At 34.3% G+C, this 19,892-nt stretch overlaps 3 protein-coding genes across 4 annotated transcripts; 2 read left to right on the forward strand and 1 right to left on the reverse strand.

The window, feature by feature from the left end:
• Window positions 1–1,072: 1,072 nt before the first annotated feature.
• LOC125839179 (ras-related protein RABB1c-like) lies at window positions 1,073–5,200 on the forward strand. The gene is made up of 6 exons (XM_049518149.1): window positions 1,073–1,443; window positions 2,351–2,490; window positions 2,743–2,825; window positions 3,334–3,538; window positions 3,658–3,726; window positions 4,961–5,200. Exons 1-6 carry the CDS (start codon window positions 1,398–1,400, stop codon window positions 5,051–5,053), a joined length of 636 nt encoding a protein of 211 aa, XP_049374106.1. The 5' UTR covers window positions 1,073–1,397; the 3' UTR covers window positions 5,054–5,200.
• Window positions 5,201–6,725: 1,525 nt separating this feature from the next.
• On the forward strand, window positions 6,726–11,614 carry LOC125839176 (glucose-1-phosphate adenylyltransferase small subunit, chloroplastic/amyloplastic). The gene is given in 10 exon segments (XM_049518146.1): window positions 6,726–7,065; window positions 7,980–8,276; window positions 8,565–8,834; window positions 8,928–9,107; window positions 9,507–9,587; window positions 9,589–9,611; window positions 9,717–9,828; window positions 10,720–10,818; window positions 11,048–11,167; window positions 11,364–11,614. Coding segments are annotated over 10 exon segments (1,566 nt in total). The 5' UTR covers window positions 6,726–6,798; the 3' UTR covers window positions 11,481–11,614.
• A 3,379-nt stretch (window positions 11,615–14,993) lies between these two features.
• LOC125839349 (uncharacterized) lies at window positions 14,994–18,861 on the reverse strand. 2 transcript variants are annotated; one of them, XR_007443675.1, is made up of 5 exons: window positions 18,791–18,861; window positions 16,903–18,018; window positions 16,736–16,805; window positions 15,144–15,423; window positions 14,994–15,032 (listed from the first exon to the last, which is right to left on the reverse strand). XR_007443675.1 is itself a non-coding variant. In XM_049518342.1 (4 exons), the coding sequence occupies exons 2-4, from the start codon at window positions 17,835–17,837 to the stop codon at window positions 15,268–15,270; spliced, it is 1,161 nt and encodes a 386-aa protein (XP_049374299.1). In that variant the 5' UTR covers window positions 17,838–18,018; window positions 18,791–18,861; the 3' UTR covers window positions 15,098–15,267. The 2 variants fall into 2 exon arrangements, 1 of the variants encoding a protein (XP_049374299.1); XM_049518342.1 differs by lacking the exon at window positions 14,994–15,032 and having other exon boundaries at window positions 15,098–15,423.
• Window positions 18,862–19,892: the final 1,031 nt, after the last annotated feature.

A 19,892-nucleotide genomic window follows, 5' to 3' on the forward strand; every position in this document is an offset into this window, starting at 1 on the left:
ATGGAATGGAGAAATAACAATATAAAAACCCTACAATAAATCGGCTAGAAAAAATCTAAAGCATCGAATCAAATACATGATACGATTGAAAACAAATATACAATAGGAAAAACTAAAGAAAATCTTACTTTGCCACTTTAACTAATGCTGATTATGTAGAGTTTGATTTGAATTTAGCACATGCAAAAGGGAATAAAAATGATTAAGGAAGAAGGGATACGTGTGGAGTGGGAATGAGATACAAACTTTTTTTGTGATAGTGGTAGGAAACGTTTAATGAAGAAGAAGAAGGGGTAGTGGTGGGATACGTGAGGTATCTGTTTTGGGATTGGGGAGGGAAATGGCTGAAAAGAATAAAGAGAAATTAATTTGAATTGTTAATGTCCTAATCGAGGAGATGTAATTTTAAGATAATTATACATTATCATTTTTAAAGGGTTTGTGTATCTGATTTTATTTTTTTTAAATATGGTATATTTTTTAAAAGGTGGTATTCTATGTAATATTTTTAAAGTAGAGATAAAATATGTATATGTGGTAGTTAAGTATGTCTAGATAGGTAGTTTTTCCTAAAAAGAAGAAATAGTTGAACTCCAATTTCTCTAAACTTATACCGAATAAATTTTTGAAAACTCTAGCACATTGAATTGAAATTTTAGAAGAGTAGTATGATATAATTTTAACACAATGTGTTGGAGTTTCATAAATAATCTGTGAAATTCCTCATTCTCACCATTACGCCACGTAAAAATTGTTATTTGTGAATTTTACCCTATGTTATTATCGATCTATTTGAGCATTTGCTATTTAAGTCTAATATGAAAGTACAATGACTTTCTTAAACTTTATCTTTTATGTAATATTGTTCAATTTCATGATCAAAATAATATCTAAATGTTTTATCCAAAAATAGTTTAACAAGCTAAAAATATTTGTGGTATTAAGTATTGATATCTAATAGTAATAGTAATCGCGATAATAATGGTGTAACAAATTTTTGAATTGATTTGATTGAAATACTCAGATACTTATTTATTTCTATTAATTATTTCTACGGGTTGAGATCCGATTACCCGACCCGTTTAACAGCTTTGCTGGAGTCGTGCCTTCTCTTCAAAGGAAAAAAATCCTTCCACACGCCAAAATTGGCAAAGTAGTTCAATAATTTACGTATATTCGAACGCCTTTGCGCCTCTGTAAATTCTCCCGTCGTTTCTTCTTTCTCTCTCCGCATCACCGACAGAGAAGAAGAAGAAGAAGGATATACCGATACAGCAATTATTAGGGATTTGTATATTATTTTTTCAGGTAAAATATACATTCACAACTGTTGTTTTCTCCAGCTCAGACGATATTCATTCAGCCATTACTCTTTCTCCGGAATTTGCTTCTCAAACATGTCTTACGCCTATCTCTTCAAGTATATCATCATCGGCGATACCGGTATATTTTTTTCCTGATTTTCGGGTTTTTTGTGTGTAATTTTATTGTTTAACACCTGATTGGATCTGATCAATAGGTTTCTGGTGAATTTGAATTGTACTTAGTTTGGCTTTTCATGAATTTTGATTATCTCGATCTGGAATAAGGATTTCAATATATGGCAATTCATTTATGCTGCTATGGAAATGTTAAATGTGGTTGTGATGTTTTTATGCGCTGCTGGAATTTGAATGTTATGGTTTTTTTGTTGTATCACTTGCTTTTTTCATATATAAATTGATGTTGATCATCTACTCATGATGAATGGCTCGTCTTAAAATGAAGGATTTTATCAGCCGAAGCCATTTGATCTAAGGTCATTTGAAAAGTTTTAGCAATGTGAATGTATTTTATCTATCTAAGGCTAGTAATGGAATTCTTCATTGGTGGTGTAGTTTGCAAAATCTTAACAAGTAAAACAGTTAGTCTTCTTTACCATTGATATAGAGGATGAATTTTGAATGGCTGAGAGTTGGAAATTGTGGTCTAGCTTAGGCTTTCGTGTAGGCAAACTTATTGCTTTTAGAGATAAATTACATGCAGCTTATGGTAAAGATGATCGTTTAAGAGTGTTTTCAGCATTTTAGTTTAAGAAACTGCAGTGTGTTTAGATATTGCCTTTAGGACTAATTAGGATCACCAGTATTTCGTGTAATGATAATTTAACCTCTTGGATTCTTCATGATTTGCCATGTTTTTGTTTGTGTTTATCCATATTCATGCAACTCCTTGTTTTTTATGTGCTGATAGCAGTGCACTTTCTCTTGGCATCTCTTTCATTTCCATTAGATTCTATTGGTTAATTATGTTAAATTGAAGAAGCCTTGTATAACACATTGTTGATAGTGTTATTAATTATGTTATGCAGGAGTTGGAAAATCATGTCTTCTTTTGCAATTTACTGACAAACGATTTCAACCGGTCCATGATTTGACCATCGGGGTTGAATTTGGGGCCAGAATGATCACAATAGACAACAAGCCCATAAAACTACAGATCTGGGACACAGTTAGTGAAACATCTTTTCCTTGTTTCTCTGTTGATTTAATTATCTTTCATGCCTAAAAATGCTAAGATTAATCAACAGTTCAGCTAGTTGTTGTGGTTACTACTTAATAAAAACTTTGGATTATCTATCCATATGCCATATGTCCAAAATTCTGTTGTTGATGGTAGAATCGTTCTTATGGTGTTCTCTTTATTCTGTCATGGTTGTGTGAATGACTAAAAGCATGATCTAACGAGTGTTCTCCATTACAGGCTGGTCAAGAATCATTCAGATCTATCACAAGGTCATACTACAGAGGTGCTGCTGGGGCACTACTTGTTTATGATATTACAAGGTATTCTCTGCAGTGTCTTTGGCCTTTCCATATTTGTAGGAAACTTGAGGTTACATGTCTCATGATATAAATGAATGTATTTCTTGATCTGTCCTTTTATCATTAATGTTCCAGAAATTTTCTTCTACATATTCTTGTTACCCCACGATGCATTCAAAGTGCAAAGTTCACAGTATTGTGAATAATATGTTAGTCTTTTTTCAGTTTTTTGTTAATTTTCTTACAGAACATTTTTGATGTTTATCTAATGAACGATGAATATTCCGTTATTACTTTTAGCCTTTCTAATGATGTCCTAGTCAGAGGGCTAACATGTCTTTGTCTATGAGAGCATCAGAACAAGTCTGTAAAGCTAACTATAAGGACTGGGTTAGTTTGTTCTTATTCTTTTTGTCTTCAACTGAAGGAAACTTACTATTAAACCAAGGTGTATTTATCAAGAAATTATGGATGTCTGGTCTATTTGATGTAGTGATGATTTTGTTTTCCCCATGCCAAAACATTTTAGGAGGGAAACATTTAATCACCTAGCTAGTTGGCTAGAAGATGCAAGGCAGCATGCAAATGCAAACATGACCATAATGCTGATAGGAAACAAGTGTGATCTGGCTCACAGAAGGGCTGTAAGCACCGAGGAAGGCGAGCAATTTGCCAAGGAAAATGGGTTGATATTTATGGAGGCCTCTGCCAAAACAGCTCAGAATGTTGAAGAGGTGAGGGATTCTTTCATCCGCTACTTTCCTGACCTTTAATATCTATCCATGGACATCTTTCTATAACTAAACTTATAAATTGGTTGTTTATCTGATTTCTTATTTCCGCTGCTTTTCAGGCTTTTATCAGAACAGCCTCAACAATTTATAAGAAAATACAGGATGGAGTGTTTGATGTATCGAATGAGGTATGTCATGCCCTGACCATTTATATATATCTGTATAGTCTTCTAGTGTGGCTAATTTTTGTGGACATCCGTTAATATGAAAATGGCAACTGTCTAAGAAAGACCTAATTGGCATCTCATGAAGTAAAGAGTTATGAAGAAATTTTTTTGCTTGTTCTAAACCTGTTTTAATTTTGTTTTCTTGTTTGAAGAATTAAATGAAAAAGTCAGAGAATATCCTCTCCTTTGAAAACATATATGCGTTTGGATACCTTTGGAATATTTTTCCCCAAAAGAATACTTGTTTGTATCTTGTAATAATTGCAGTTTTTTGATGTTTTGTGTGTGATTTATTAGTGGAGAACTTTTCTTTTGAATTTGCTAAAACCACTTCTTGAAATATGATTTTTTAAAGGAAGTCTTTTGACCAATACTTCTTGAAAACAAAACTTAAACACTTACTTTGAAATTTTTTCTGCAAGATAATTATAAATTATCTGCAAATAAATGTCACCTAAGGAGTTTCATCCCCTATATAGTCTGGTCACTTGACCAAAGATCAACATCCTGCATGAGAAAAAAGACCATCTGGAGAAAGCATTGTCAGGTTCATGTCTTGTGTAGTTGCAAATGTTTAGCTACCTGTGTTTTTTGCAGATGCTGTTATAGCTTCTGAGATGCTAGTTTCCGTGATGATTAGTCTTGCAAAATGTAACATCCAAATTGGAGTAGCTGTTTTAGCAGCTCCTAATTGGATCAGTCTTTTCATTCTCTGTTATGAGAAGTTGGGATCTTTAATTCATCTAAAAGCCAATTTAGTGGGTGAATTTGGTGTCCTTTTGAGAGCTAGATACCTACAACTCAAGGATTTGGAACATGCTATCTGAGAATAGAAAGGCAAAGTTAATTTGGAGGAAGTTAAGTAGATATCATTTCAACCATCCTAAGAAACACCGGTCCATCAATCTGCATTCTGCTGACTTATGAGTTCATATGACAATCTTGAGGACCAATAGTTGGGCATATTGTTTGCAGAGTTCCTTCTTTAGTGGACTATCATTTCGAGTAGTGGTAATAGCATTGATGAGTGTCCTAATTATTGTTTTGAAAACCAAGAAAACAGAAACTTACGCCGCAAATATTTCAGTAAATACTTGTAAATCTCAGTGATAATTGATTTCCAACATGTATAAGTATCACTTACCTTAATAATAGATGGTTTCCGAAACTAACGCGTTCCTTTTTTCTTTTGCAGTCGTATGGAATAAAAGTGGGATATGGAGGCATTCCCGGGCCTTCAGGTGGAAGAGACGGAGCTGCTTCACAAGGAGGGGGTTGTTGTACTTGAAAATGGACATTTATTGTTCGTAAACCTATCATGTTCCTATGGTTGTTTATTTGTAGTTTGGTATTCTTAATATCGAGTGTTCTTTAGTTTGTTCCTTTTAATGAAAGGATAATATATGTGCAAAAATAAGTAAATTCGGTACATAAAGACATTTTTTTTCTTTGTGCATTTTCTGTTTATTGAGTTGTCAAATGTGAATTTATTTCATAGCATGTGAGCTTCCTCTCCTTTTTCATGTGCCCTAAGCCTTGCCTGTTTCTTGCACCGCAGTGTGCCAGGGCAGTCGGCAGATGGACATAAATGCCACACCGCTCGGCTCGTGGAAAGAGTATGGTGAGTTTCATTGATGAGTATTTTCTCGTATTCGGCGTTTATATCAAGTTAATAGAAAGTTGTATTTGTTCAAACACATATGATATCATACATCCATTAGTTAAGTATAAATGCCAACTTTTTACTTGAATCGCCGAATAAATTTACTTACGTCCAATAATTAGTTTTGTGTGTCAAACATATCATGCATTATTTGATTAAGAATAAATAAACGATGTGTAATTTGAAAACCAATTAGAAAAGAAGTATGACGGGATTGATGTTCTGTGAAATCACTGGTAAATTGGACGGACGATGAAATTTGATCGTCCATTTAAGCATAGCAACATGGGTCTTTAGTCATTATCATTATGTTATAATTATTTTCTTGAAACTTGATACACCAACTTTCATTGGGAAAGTGACAGCATAGTATAAACTATAATATCAATTCTGGCAATTTCGAATTATTCCAAATCTCTTTTGTCATTTTCATTTCCTCCCCTATGTCTGCAAGTACCAATTATTTAAGTACAAAAAATCTTGATTAAACAATTCATTTTCTCACTAATAATCACATTTAATCATCAACGGTTCATACACGTCCGTCACTCTTTTTTTATTCTCTCAAGTGCATGTGATCATACCAATTATTTAAATACAAAAAATCTTGATTAAACAATTCATTTTCTCACTAATAATCACATTTAATCATCAACGGTTTATACACGTCCGCCACTCTTTTTTTATTCTCTCAAGCGCATGTCGTCATACCAATTATTTAAATACAAAAAATCTTGATTAAACAATTCATTTTCTCACTAATAATCACATTTAATCATCAACGGTTTATACACGTCCGCCACTCTTTTTTTATTCTCTTAAGCGCATGTGATCATATCTAACTCTCGTGCAAACAAGTGAAATGACGTTCACTAATAAATAATCTTTTGAATACTCTGTTCATTTTAATTTATTTAATTTGATAAGAATTTTTTTGTTATTGAATTTTTATAGTTTTAAATTAAAAATAAGTTAAATATATCAAAATATCTTTTAATTTATTTTTTGAAAAATAACGTAGCTCAAACAAATTAAAATTGAGCAACTGTTTTTCGAAAAATAATGATTCTAATAGTACATTCTTTTTCATTAGATATTTTTTTTAAGCTTAAGTACAAAAGTCATATTTCAATCCCCAAAATAGCCTCAATCACAAGAAATGCTTAAATCCCCAAAATACCCTCAATCACAAGAAGTGTGTACCAATCATACCTATGGTCCTCTCGTAAATTCCGACAAAATCAAGTCTATAAAGTTACCCTTGATATCAGTATTATAAAACCAAAGATCTCAGCTGTAATTCAAGTGCAATCACACTCTACCACACACTCTCTAGTAGAGAGATCAGTTGATAACAAGCTTTGTTAACAATGGCGGCTTCCATTGGAGCCTTAAAATCTTCACCTTCTTCTAACAATTGCATCAATGAGAGAAGAAATGATTCTACACGTGCAGTATCCAGCAGAAATCTCTCATTTTCGTCTTCTCATCTCGCCGGAGACAAGTTGATGCCTGTATCGTCCTTACGTTCCCAAGGAGTCCGATTCAATGTGAGAAGAAGTCCATTGATTGTGTCGCCTAAAGCTGTTTCTGATTCGCAGAATTCACAGACATGTCTAGACCCAGATGCTAGCCGAGTAAGCAAATTTCGCTTAATTTTATCACAAAATTGGGAATTTGTATTATGAATTAGTATATAAATCATTAGGTATGGTATTAGTGTGAAAACTGTAGAATTTTTCGGTAATTTTTTTCTCTGATTAATTGCTTAATTGAGGTGATTATCGGATTGTGGCGGTTTGGAGAAGTAGATCCTCTTGTAAAAAAAGGAGTGGATGGATTGCTTCAGTATGAAGTATTTTGACTGGGTAGTTCTAGATCCGAGATCCTCTCACCTATTTTCCCCTCTTTCCGATACATAATCACGTGCCTATCTAAAAATGTGTTAGGATTATTCATTTTGTTTAATATTTTACAAAATTCTTTCTTAACATTCTTCAGAGATTCATTATGCACATGATAGTCATACGTTATGATTTTCTGACTTGGACAAGCTGTTAAAACTAGTATTATATTCTGGAAAATGTAGTCATTGGATCTGACTATCTGAGCATGAGCAAAACGTTGCCGCACCTGTGGCGGATCCTCCAAAAATAAACTACTTTTGGAGTATCTGACACACACCCAAAGACAACTTTAAAGGGTCCAAATAACATTTTCAGGCATAGTTAGTAGTGTGTGCCTCACCTTCTAATCCTTAGACTCTGCACGTTTTATTTGTAATTAGTAATTATGGGCAGATTGCCATTTCAGTATGTCAACTTTGTTATATTGTTCATAAAGAAGTATACCAATCTAGTGATATTGTGGGTGAATAGTATTTAGTTAATTGTTTTCACAAAGCCTTATCTGGCAATAGCTTGACAATGATTCACGTGTTCTTAGAAGTAAAGTATTATGGTAACTTGTTTTTTTGATACGGAAACTTTAAGAAGCTGAATTTCTATAAGTAAATACGGTGATCTGAACTTGAATTGTTAAAACAATGTAGAGTGTTTTGGGAATTATTCTTGGAGGTGGAGCTGGGACCCGACTTTACCCTCTAACTAAAAAAAGAGCAAAACCAGCAGTTCCACTTGGAGCAAATTATCGTCTGATTGACATTCCCGTAAGCAATTGCTTGAACAGTAACATATCCAAGATCTATGTTCTCACACAATTCAACTCTGCCTCCTTGAATCGCCACCTTTCACGGGCATATGCTAGCAATATGGGAGGATACAAAAACGAGGGCTTTGTGGAAGTTCTTGCGGCTCAACAAAGTCCAGAGAACCCCGATTGGTTCCAGGTAACTTCTCATTCCTGCTGCATAGAATTCACTTAAAACTATTGTTATTGTTATTAATTACTGGGATACAGATCTCAACTCAATTACTCTGAAGCATACAATTAGCACTTAAACTACCTATATCTTCGTAGGCTTCTGAAGAGCTGTTTAAAAATGCATTATGTGAGATGAAACTCGGGTGTCATTCGTGCATGACACCTTGAATTAAACTTCTATTTATGTTTTACTGTTGCTCTGAACTTGTTTACTTCACAAACTGGCATAACAAGTGCTCATGCTTGTCTGTAGGGCACGGCTGATGCTGTCAGACAATATCTGTGGTTGTTTGAGGAGCATACTGTTCTTGAATACCTTATACTTGCTGGAGATCATCTGTATCGAATGGATTATGAAAAGTTTATTCAAGCCCACAGAGAAACAGATGCTGATATTACCGTTGCCGCACTGCCAATGGACGAGAAGCGTGCCACTGCATTCGGTCTCATGAAGATTGACGAAGAAGGACGCATTATTGAATTTGCAGAGAAACCGCAAGGAGAGCAATTGCAAGCAATGAAAGTAAGACTATCATAGTCCTAATGCTTATCAATTCAGAACTACTCAAGAAAGAATTTATTAGCATGTGTTAATTCTTGTTTTGATATATTTCAGGTGGATACTACCATTTTAGGTCTTGATGACAAGAGAGCTAAAGAAATGCCTTTCATTGCCAGTATGGGTATATATGTCATTAGCAAAGACGTGATGTTAAACCTACTTCGTGACAAGTTCCCTGGGGCCAATGATTTTGGTAGTGAAGTTATTCCTGGTGCAACTTCACTTGGGATGAGAGTATGTACTTCCTCTAGAACTTACACTTTGTGTTACTTTTACTTATCAAGAAAATTGGAATATGAAATATACACTTTTTGCTGTGTTCAATGCATAAAAAATTGCATCTTTTGTCCTTTACTCTAGAGAAATAGGGCCTTTTTGTCTCAATTTCTTGAACTCTCTTCCAAATATGGTAATGGTTATGAAAATGAGCTCTCTTTGCTCTTCTGCTTTCGTGTGTTGCCCCTCTCAAGTTTTTTTGTATTTTTGTTCTTTTCTTTTGGTTGCGTCTCTTGTACTGGTCATCATAAATGTGGAAACTCAAAAAAGAATGATGCATCGTGCTCAATTTCTTTTTAAGATAGTGGTCACTTGGTTAGTGTTGTTTCTAGAGATCTTATGTAACTGTGTTCTCAGGTGCAAGCTTATTTATATGATGGGTACTGGGAAGATATTGGTACCATTGAAGCTTTCTACAATGCCAATTTGGGCATTACAAAAAAAGCCGGTGCCAGATTTTAGGTAATTCTGCTGATCTCAAGGAGATCGTTCTCTGTAGTTATCATGCTTTGTTATCTACTCACTTTTATCAAGCACTAATATGGCTGTCTTCAATATTTACTGAAGCTTTTACGACCGATCAGCCCCAATCTACACCCAACCTCGATATCTACCACCATCAAAAATGCTTGATGCTGATGTCACAGATAGTGTCATTGGTGAAGGTTGTGTGATCAAGGTAACTACTTATTGTTTCAAGGACTCAATATTTCTAAGTTGCAGTCTTGATAGCAAACATGTGAGGCATATCTTTGACATGTTCAACTATTTTCCGTGACCTCATCCATAATCCATGTTCTTTTCAATTGAAGTCAATAAAGTTTAGACTACTGCTTTTTCAAAAACAAAAAAGAAAAAAAAAGTTAAGTATACTGAACTCTCTTTTATCTGAGGCGTACTTGCATTTTCTTCTCAGTTCAATTTTCCATCATGGTTGGAGAGGGAAAACTATTGTTGATGTTATGATCTTGATTTTTTTTTTTTCTTTTACCTGAAAAGATAAAGTTAAATATACTGAACTCTCTTCTCTCTGAGGCATGCTTGCATTTTCTTCTCAGTTTAATTTTCCGTCATGGTTGGAGAGGGAAAAATATTGTTGATGTTAACAATCTTGACTTATTTTTTTCTTTTACCTGGAAATTTGAGATTTTGATACCGAGTGTAATTTAATTAACTTAGTTTCATGCAGTATGAAGAATATGAGTGAAAGTAAATAATTATATATTATAAAGAAAATTGGTCTGAAATATAACATCTAAAGTTAGCTCTTTGATAAAGTTGAGGCACACAAAATTTAAAACTCACATACGAATATTGGAAAATTGAAGTGGAGCCAAGTTGTCTCTGTGTACCTAGAGGGTAACAGGTCTGAGATGTGGAATCAACCTCTAATGCTTTGGGTAGGTTGTCTACATTATACCCCTGGGTTTGGACCTTTTCTGGACCCTAAGTGAATGCGAGATGCTTTTCACCAATTTTTTCCTTTTCATTTTTCATCATACTGTGCTCCAGAAAATGCAGAAAAATAGTATACTATTACATAGTTATTAATCAGTATTTCTGTGTGCAGAACTGTAAGATTCACCATTCCGTGGTTGGGCTCAGATCATGCATATCAGAGGGAGCAATTATAGAAGACTCACTTTTGATGGGGGCCGATTACTATGAGGTAATGCTAATAATTCTTAGATTACCAGAAAAGATATCTAAAACTAATATACACGGGAACATGAATTTAACTTTCTTCGCTTATTAAACTTGCTGTATATATGTTCTACTGCGTAGCAACTTGCCTTAAGAGTCAAATTACACATGATAAAGAAAATACTGAGCTTGTGGTTTCCTTACTGCATTCACTTATTATAACGGACTCACTTTCTGACCCATTTTTGGTTCAGACTGATGCTGACAGGAAGCTGCTGGCTGCAAAGGGCAGTGTCCCAATTGGCATTGGCAAGAATTGTCACATTAAAAGAGCCATTATCGACAAGAATGCCCGTATAGGGGACAACGTGAAGGTTAAATTCCTTAAACTTTCACGCTTCTGACTTATTGTCATTTAAACATGCAATAGACGTGTAATGTTTTTTCTCAACATCATGTGTCCAGATTCATAGCATTGATTTAGTCATCGTGTCATATGGATCTTTTCCTTCATTATCTGGGCGATGTACAGTGATCATGAATTCCTAATGAGTAATTTTCTTTTGTCAGATCATTAACAAAGACAACGTTCAAGAAGCGGCTAGGGAAACAGATGGATACTTCATTAAGAGTGGGATTGTCACCGTCATCAAGGATGCTTTGATTCCAAGTGGAATCGTCATCTGAAGGAATGCGTTTTAACTTGGTTGTCCTCCTAGATTTTGGCTAAACAGCCATGAGGTAGAAACGTGCCGAAATTTTATTTTCCTGTGCTGTAGAAATCTAGTGTACATCTTGCTTTTATGATACTTCTCATTACCCTTACAAGAGAAGACTGGATGCTGTAAAAATTATTCGTCTAAAATAAAAAATAAATTACCCAAAAATCTGCTTTGATCTCACTTTTGCTTTAAGTTTACTCGTGTTTTTATCTCTGTATGGTTATAGTGAAAAGGAATTATTTGTTATTAATCAATTTTCCTGCTCGTGCTTTTAGTAATCACCAGGTCTTCTGATGGTTTTTGCTTCAGAGGGAATTCGGATTAGTCAGGTTCCAGTGTGGATAATGTTATCTCCTGTATTCAAATTAACAAATCAGAAATAATAAAAGATGGAAAGAAAAACACAAAGAACTATCCGAGTCCACAGAATTCACTGTGTCCTTAAAAAATTTAATCCTCTCAAGTACCCGAGGTTGTAGATTAATTTCTCCCAAGATAAAACGTATTAACCATTAAAGAAGTAGCGGTACCTCAAACTTTGATAATTTCAACGAACTCAAAATGACAGCAATGAATCACACGCACAGATACGATCGATTGATTTTGTTTTGTAAGAAATGTATGATAAAGAAGAGAAGAATTCGATGCAGAAAAATGAGAGAACCTCTCTATTTATAGCCAACAAAGGGTAAAAGGTCACAACCCTTTGGAAAGAAGACAACCTTTCAGAAAGGTCACAACACTTTGGAAAAGACACAACCTTTCAAACGGTCACAACCCTTTAAAAAAGACACAACCTTTTATAAAGGTCACAACCCTTCGGCATAGTCACAACTCTTCAGGAGAGTCGCAACCCTTCATTTCCTGTTCACACCTTTAAAACCCAACAGATAATTTACGGAGAGTGGGAAAACCCATATCTTCCACCACGTAATATGTATTGAATCATGCTTTAGAATACTCTCATGCAGGAAATATTGCAGAATGACTTTGAAGTAAAACATCAGAAAACAGCTATCAAATTCGAGTTTATACACGTTGAAGAGAAAATTACTTGCCATATATAGAAGAAAGAAGAAGATGAAAAAAAAAGAACACTGTTTCTTTAAATGTAGCTAGAAAAAAAAAAAGATCAATCAGAAACAAACATGACAAGCCATCAAAAGCTGGAGCAATCGCGAGTCCTTAGTTCTTGCTACTGTTCTTCTTACTTCCACCAGCAAGTACATTAGCTATTGCTGCACCAATACTCAAACTCTTAGCAGTTTTTGTATCTTTGAACTCCGCCTTTTTCTTCTCCTTCTCCTTCTCCTGTTCCGTTGTCTCATAGAAGCCATCAAAGAATGGAGTAATAGTGAGTGCTTTGTTCTTGCCATTGTTACTTTCACCAACACCTACATTATCTGTTGCTGCACCACCTTTTGTAACTGTTGAATTCGCGTTCTTCTTCTCCTTTGTTGGGAGAGGCGGCGATGGCAGCTTGACACCAAAGTAATCAGTACAAATAGTCCAATTTTGAAAGAGAGACATTCTGTATCAAGATTTGTTTACAAGAGTGATTCTTGAAGATGGAAAAATAATGAAAGTAGTTATAAGGTATATATAGAGAAGAAGAAATTTGAGTTTTAACCAAATCTGGAATGAAATAGGAGTTGATTAACAAAACCGAGTTTTGGTTGGATTTGGGAAAACGAGTTGCTTAATTTTATTCCTGCATGGAATATGATTTGATTTCTCTTTAGTTAATCGTGTAAAGGTTTTTAAAAAATCTACTTTTTGTAAGGTAGCACTTTAACTGCAATTCATATTTAGTCGGGCTCCAATATGGGTATCAGATATAAAAAAATGAGTCCAACTACATGTCCAACCCGTCAAGAATTTTAAGAGTTGGGCTCAAGATAATTTGAATTGGGTTCAATCTCAACTAATTCAAGCCTTAACCAATTTTAAGAAAATTCTCAATTGAGCCCAATTTAATCTCCAATATCAACCCATTTTAAGACTTTTTATTTGCATTGATGTAATGTATGTTGTTATATTGAAGATATGGATTACTATTTATTTTATATGTTTTAGAATTTATCTATCCATTTGTACCTTCTTCTTTTTTAAATTTTCTTCCATTGAAATTCAAAAATTGTGGTTATAAAACTTAAATAACAATATATTAAAATTATTGAGATTAAGCGGATAAAATTGAGTGGGTCAAGATCCAACCCGTTTTTAAGCCCATTTGAGTCCACCTCATTTTAGTCCAAAGAAAACTTGGACGGGTCAAGACCCAACCCAATTTCTATTTCAACTCATTTTAATATCTCCAATTTCTATCTAACCCACTAATTTAATACCCCTAGTATCGGACAACCGATAAGAAACCCAAAAAAATAAATAAGATGAGAGTAGAGAATAATAGTTAAGAGGTCCTAGTGGTAGTCATCCTCATCACTTTCTACATAAAAAATTATTTACTCAAAATGTTTATGTAATTTATACACAATTAGAGTTCAATTGTAAAATTGTTTTGTTGTTTATCAACAAGTTTTCACACGGAATGCCCTTATTTTAGGTGCTTTTCAATTTTTGCTCTCAAATATGATAGTTTTAACTTTTTTTCCCTGCTCACTTAATTAAAATTTATAGACCAAACTATCTTATCTATGACCTAATTTTGTAAGGCATAAATTAATAGATTTTTTGCTCTGTCCGGTGCAAGTTCTATAGAAATTAAGTTATATGGTACAAACTATGTAATATCTAACTCGTTCAGCATAAATTTAGACAATGTTTTGTCTTGTCCAGCATAAGCTCGGTACAAATAAGTTATGTCTCTTATCTTACGACATAACTTGTGGGTTCTATAGGAATAAAAGTTGTGATTCCATGCTATTGCAAACTTTAAAATATACTTGATTTAAAAAGATCCATTTGTCTACTAAATAAACAATAGTTTAACTAACTACTCTTTAACATAATCCTTTTAAAATCACAAACTTGAAATTGAAATTCTATTTTTCAATAGAATTTGAAATTTGAAATCTAAAATCAAATGTCAAAGTTTTGCTCAAACATCATAAATAAACACAAACTCCAAATTAATTAAACTCCAAATTGCATGGGTATATCAACAAAGAAATAGCCTTAACATATAGTTAATATAAAATCTTTTATGAACAGCTATACTAAAACAACTAAATAAGCCTCGAGTCTCCCTACATAACTTTGTTGAATCGACAACTCAAGGGGTAGGAAGCTATAGTACCAACGGAAATTCGGATGAACCCAATAACTTTTATCGAGCCCAAATAACCCCTGTTTGGTGACTACAATGCACCCCCCGCCTCTCCCCCAAGGGGATATGGGAGTGGGTGCAGCATAAAGAAAGAGGTGCTCGAAAAACAACCAAACATGAACTATTTCCCTTTCAAACTATCCATGTATCAACTATACTTGTATTCTTTGACAAGTAGCGGGTACATAATACATTAAGCTAAGATTTATAAGGAAATTTACACGTTCCCTGCAGCGATCAACCAAAGAACACATTTGTAAACCCCATAACAACATTATGTTCATCTTTAACAAATAAGTAGCTACAACTAATTCAAATTTTTTACTCCTCAAAACTGACCTGCTTGCTCGATGAAGAAGCGATCCACAAAAAAGAAAAAAGAAAGGTACTCTTCATCACACATTTGAATCTGGATATCACAAAGCAATTCCAACATTTCACAAGTTTAGCAAAGAACTCCTGGTCAAACTCGACCACCATATTTAGAGCACATTTGTTTCCATTTGTCCTTGAGATCAGTTGGAGTGCGAGAATGATCAAACACATGATGACCAAAGTCTAGAATTTTTCTCCACGGGGTGTTTTTGTTTACTTTGGATGAGAATTTTTGAACTCCTTCCTGCAGCCACAACATGCATAATTAACTCAGGAACTCAGGCATATCAGCAAATGAATCAGATAACTGCAAACAACAGCGACAAACCACTTTTCTGCTGACACTGCACACAGAAAACCCAGTGGGTTGCCTCAACCAATCTAGTATTTAGGCTTATGAGACTTACATTGCCACCATTCAATGCATCACAAGTGCCTTTTGAGCTTCATGAATCACTCAAAATTCTCCAGTGATGCCAATTGACATGAATAATATGAACCACTACACTATGTGCATTTACAGGCGCATCAATGTTGTCTCAATACTTCGTAAATTTTAAAAAAAGCATGTGATAATGGATTATCCGTCTCAATGGAACTGTTTTTTAACATATTTGTCCAAATAAATAATTATCATCTGTGATACGAGAGCAAGGTTACTATTTAGGATTTTTTGTTTCCTTTTCTATAAGCAGGCTTTTGTTGCACATTTTTCACAATGCAGGGATAAACAACGGGAATTTCCTTATCCCAACCAAAAAAAAACAAACAAACAGGAAGTTTGGAAAGTGCAGAATTTTACAAGGTTGATACAAACAAACAAACGGGAACTTTGTAGGATGATACAAGGTTGCCCTTAACAGAGGGTCAAGGAGGAATTATCAACATAATTTTTTTCATTTTTGCCCGTCCTATTGACTGTTTTCACTTTGCAGTTTGTGATCTCCCTTTTTTCTTCTTTTAGTTTTAAAGGTGGTGGTAAACCAGCTTGGGAAAATGGATAATTATTGCAATACGCAAGAATAACCACAAGAAACCATATATCTAAAGTCTTCTTATTCTTTCTCCATTACTTTCCCATAAGTATTTTATGCACCCTCATTTGAGCAGAATTTTACAGGAAAAGAGAGACTGAAGAGCATAAAATTAAGTCATTCCGTGCCATTGAAGCAATTATAAGAAAGTCAGTTGTTAACACCTCACACACGACAAGCCAAATCAATAACAAAGTCTGTAAGATGTCAATGCTGCACAAAACATATGGCTTTTTAAGCATAAAGAACCTTAAAAATGTTACGTTGAATTAAGGAGACAGAAGTGAATTTGCAAAAACTAGAACAAAAAAAAAAGATGAAGAAGAAGAATTGGTGGTATGAGGATAGCATTATCAAAGTTCAGTCGACTAACTTAACCCAACTACTAAATCATTGTTAATCAAGTCAGTACCTAGTAAGTCTAAAAATATAGATGTCAGCTCTTCCAACGTAAGGACACTATGTATCCTTGGCTCACACTACCGAAACAAACCTATACAATAGAGATTCCTGAAAATGTACCTCAATCATCTCTTCCTCTTCGCTACGCCATAATACTCTTCTACGTTTCCCATTTGGAAGGATATCTGGTCTGCAGCAGAAAATAAAGTTGAAATTATTGTTTGTTGAAGAATGAATAGGATAATTTGCTCAAACTTAAAAGAAATTTCATTGAAAAGATCACTTACAACATGGAAGGGTGTTTAACTTGCACAAACATGCCCGCTGCATTACCATTCTCAAGTAAGGAAGCTGATTTCCTAGTTAACATTCTTGGAGGGTCAGTCATCATATGCTCATCTTTAACTTTCTTAACCCGTTTACCACACTCACGTTGTGTTGAAACACGCTTAGATTCTCCACATGTTAAATCTGCAGTTTCAGCTCTTCTTTTACCATGCAAGTGCTGCTGCAACGAAGGATCTGTGTATATGACAATTGCAGTAGTTTGATCAACCTCTGTCATCTGTTCTCCTGCAATTTCAGTGGAGTTTCTTTTTGGTTCTTCCAGAACAAGTTCATTCCCTAATAATTCCTCTTCAGCAACAGAAGAGTTACTTAAGTGGCCATCTTTGTGGTGATCTTCAACACTTTTCTCTAGTTGGTGTTCACCAACTTCTTGTAGATCATTTACCTGAATGCCGTTTCCAGCTTCTAAAACTCTAAAATTGGTTGATGCTGCTTTAGAAGATGTACGAACACTAGGTTTACTACCACAATTAACAGCTGGGCCTGCATGTATTTTCTGCCCAACCACCCATTGTTGATCACAATTGCTTTCTGGAACATCACTCTTCTTTTCTGGTAATGGCTCATCAGATCTTTCACGTGTTGATTTGCTTACTATTAATGGCACTTCTCTGACCTTGTCTATCATTTCCTTGTCTATGAAATCATCCAGAGCTTGTTTTTTTGACAAAACATACACCTTTGCTTGATGAAATCTTGCAATTGATTGCCTATACAGACAATAGGGGCAATAGAATTTTCCCAAATCATCAAATCTGGCTGGACAACCCATGCACCTTACATGAACTGCTATAGGACAACAACTATCAGCACAAACCAACACTTCTCCACCTTTATCACATTTTATACAAATTTCTTTCCCCGATGGGCTCATTTGTTCCAACACTTTTTTCTTTCTATACCCTCAATGTTTCCATAGGAATTAACACATAGTATCACCAAAGAAGCAGCTTCTTGTTGATGTTTCTACTTTCTAGTACTAACTTAATAGATGATTCTCAATAGCTACTGATGAATCAACCATCCAACCAGAGTCCACATCAAATCAGGGTTTGCTTCAATCATAGACATGGAAAAACTCCATAAGTCACAGTGAGATCATCTTCCTCTCTTCTAAGAATTCCACGATTAACATCAGACAAAGCATACAAATATATAAGTGTTGACAAAATAGTCACTAATTAACTTAAACTATAGCTCACTCTCTGATAATTAATGACCAATGGTATATGAAATTAGAGACTGCGTTCTTTTTAAGTTTAATATACTTAAACTATAGCTTAATCCTTGTAATGCATCTTTCCCTTTAATTCTTCAGAAGCTCAAAATCCTAAATATCAAACCTATATTCTTCAGAACTAGGAGTATTAAACAATTCATAATTTCAGCTCCGTTCTTAATAATAGTGCAGAGTTAAACTAAGACCATTAAAACCGGAGAGACAGAGTAACAAAGCAATGCTGATCTCAAGCTAGAACTAAAATTTACAGTGAAATTCAAATTAATTTATTTCAAACTATACACTTAAACAGTAAGAAATTGAAATACGTTCAACCGTTCAATCTACTATGTTTCAATCCAAGTATCAACAGTCAGACTGTTTTTAATTTTTACTACAGAAAATATAAATAAATTCAATTTTTTGTTAGGATAATTCATAAAAATATAACACATACGAACTAAAGCTCTCTTCAAGCACGAACAGATTGAAACAACCTACAACTTGTAATCTACCCGTAAAAAGTATCGGAAATTGAGCTTCTTCTCAGCGATATAGAAATAATCAGCTAGAGCGAGAAAATCGGAGAGAGAGTGAAGAGAACTTACCGGTGGTATCACCGGAGTAGAACCACCGAGAGGAATTCGTCGAGCCTACTGTTACTGCAAATCGCTCAATTCAAATTAAAGTTGGCAGGCCGAAATTTGGGCCAGAATTCGGTATCCTTTTGGTACCTGTGGGCCGTGAGAGCCCAATCACGTAGAATATGGGCAAAGTGCACGTATAGCCGATTTTGGGATTACCATTTAAATCATAATCATTATTTATAGGATTAATTACAGAAATCCCACTTTTTAGTTTACTTATTACCATTATCCCCTATAAGTTTTACAAATCTCCAAAATCCCTCATTTTCACGCATCAGATTAGTGTATCTCGCGCATCAGATTAATGTATCAGCGCATCAGATTAGTGTATCTCGCGCATCAAATTAGTGTATCATGTATAAAATGTAATGTATCTTACTTAACGATTAATGTATCTCGCGCATTAGATTAATGTATCAACGCTTATATTATTGTATTCGTTTGAGGGATTTCTGTAATTATAAACTTTAAAGGGATAGACTGTAATTTTGCCTTAAAAGTATGTGATTTCTGTAATTTGCCCTTATTTATAAACTTAACCCGAAACTTCTGGCTGACGCGATTGAAGTATAAATATTTGTATATCAAGTTCGACTTCTAGACATGTATGTCCAAAATTGGGCGTACTTTTTCTTTTGAAGTAATCTTCCCCCTTGATTTACACTTAAATTTTCATATTTAAAATTTAAAATTCACTTCTTCAATATTGTAGTAATAGTAATTTTAATATTAAAAGCTTTTACCTGATTATGATTATAATTTAAAAAAAATATGATTACGTCTTCTTACATGACACCGTACAAATAGAGTATGGAGTGAAATTACTTCGAAATGATACGATGTGACTACTTTTAGCTAGCTTGTAAAATTCTACTTAATGTAATAATTTTCAAGCTTATAACAAAGACATCACTTTCTTTTGTTTTATTTATGTGGACTCTTTCAAATATGAGTGAAGCTGAACATATAAACGATCTAGCTTTCGGGCCCAGCCCAAGAAATTTAAGCAGGAATATGTGGGTCATTTGATTTGCCGACTTTTTTTGTGGTAGTCTTTAATTCA

Source organism: Solanum verrucosum, unplaced genomic scaffold (genome assembly GCF_900185275.1).
Source record: "Solanum verrucosum unplaced genomic scaffold, falcon-dt-bn FXZP01000170.1, whole genome shotgun sequence".
Lineage (NCBI taxonomy): Eukaryota > Viridiplantae > Streptophyta > Magnoliopsida > Solanales > Solanaceae > Solanum > Solanum verrucosum.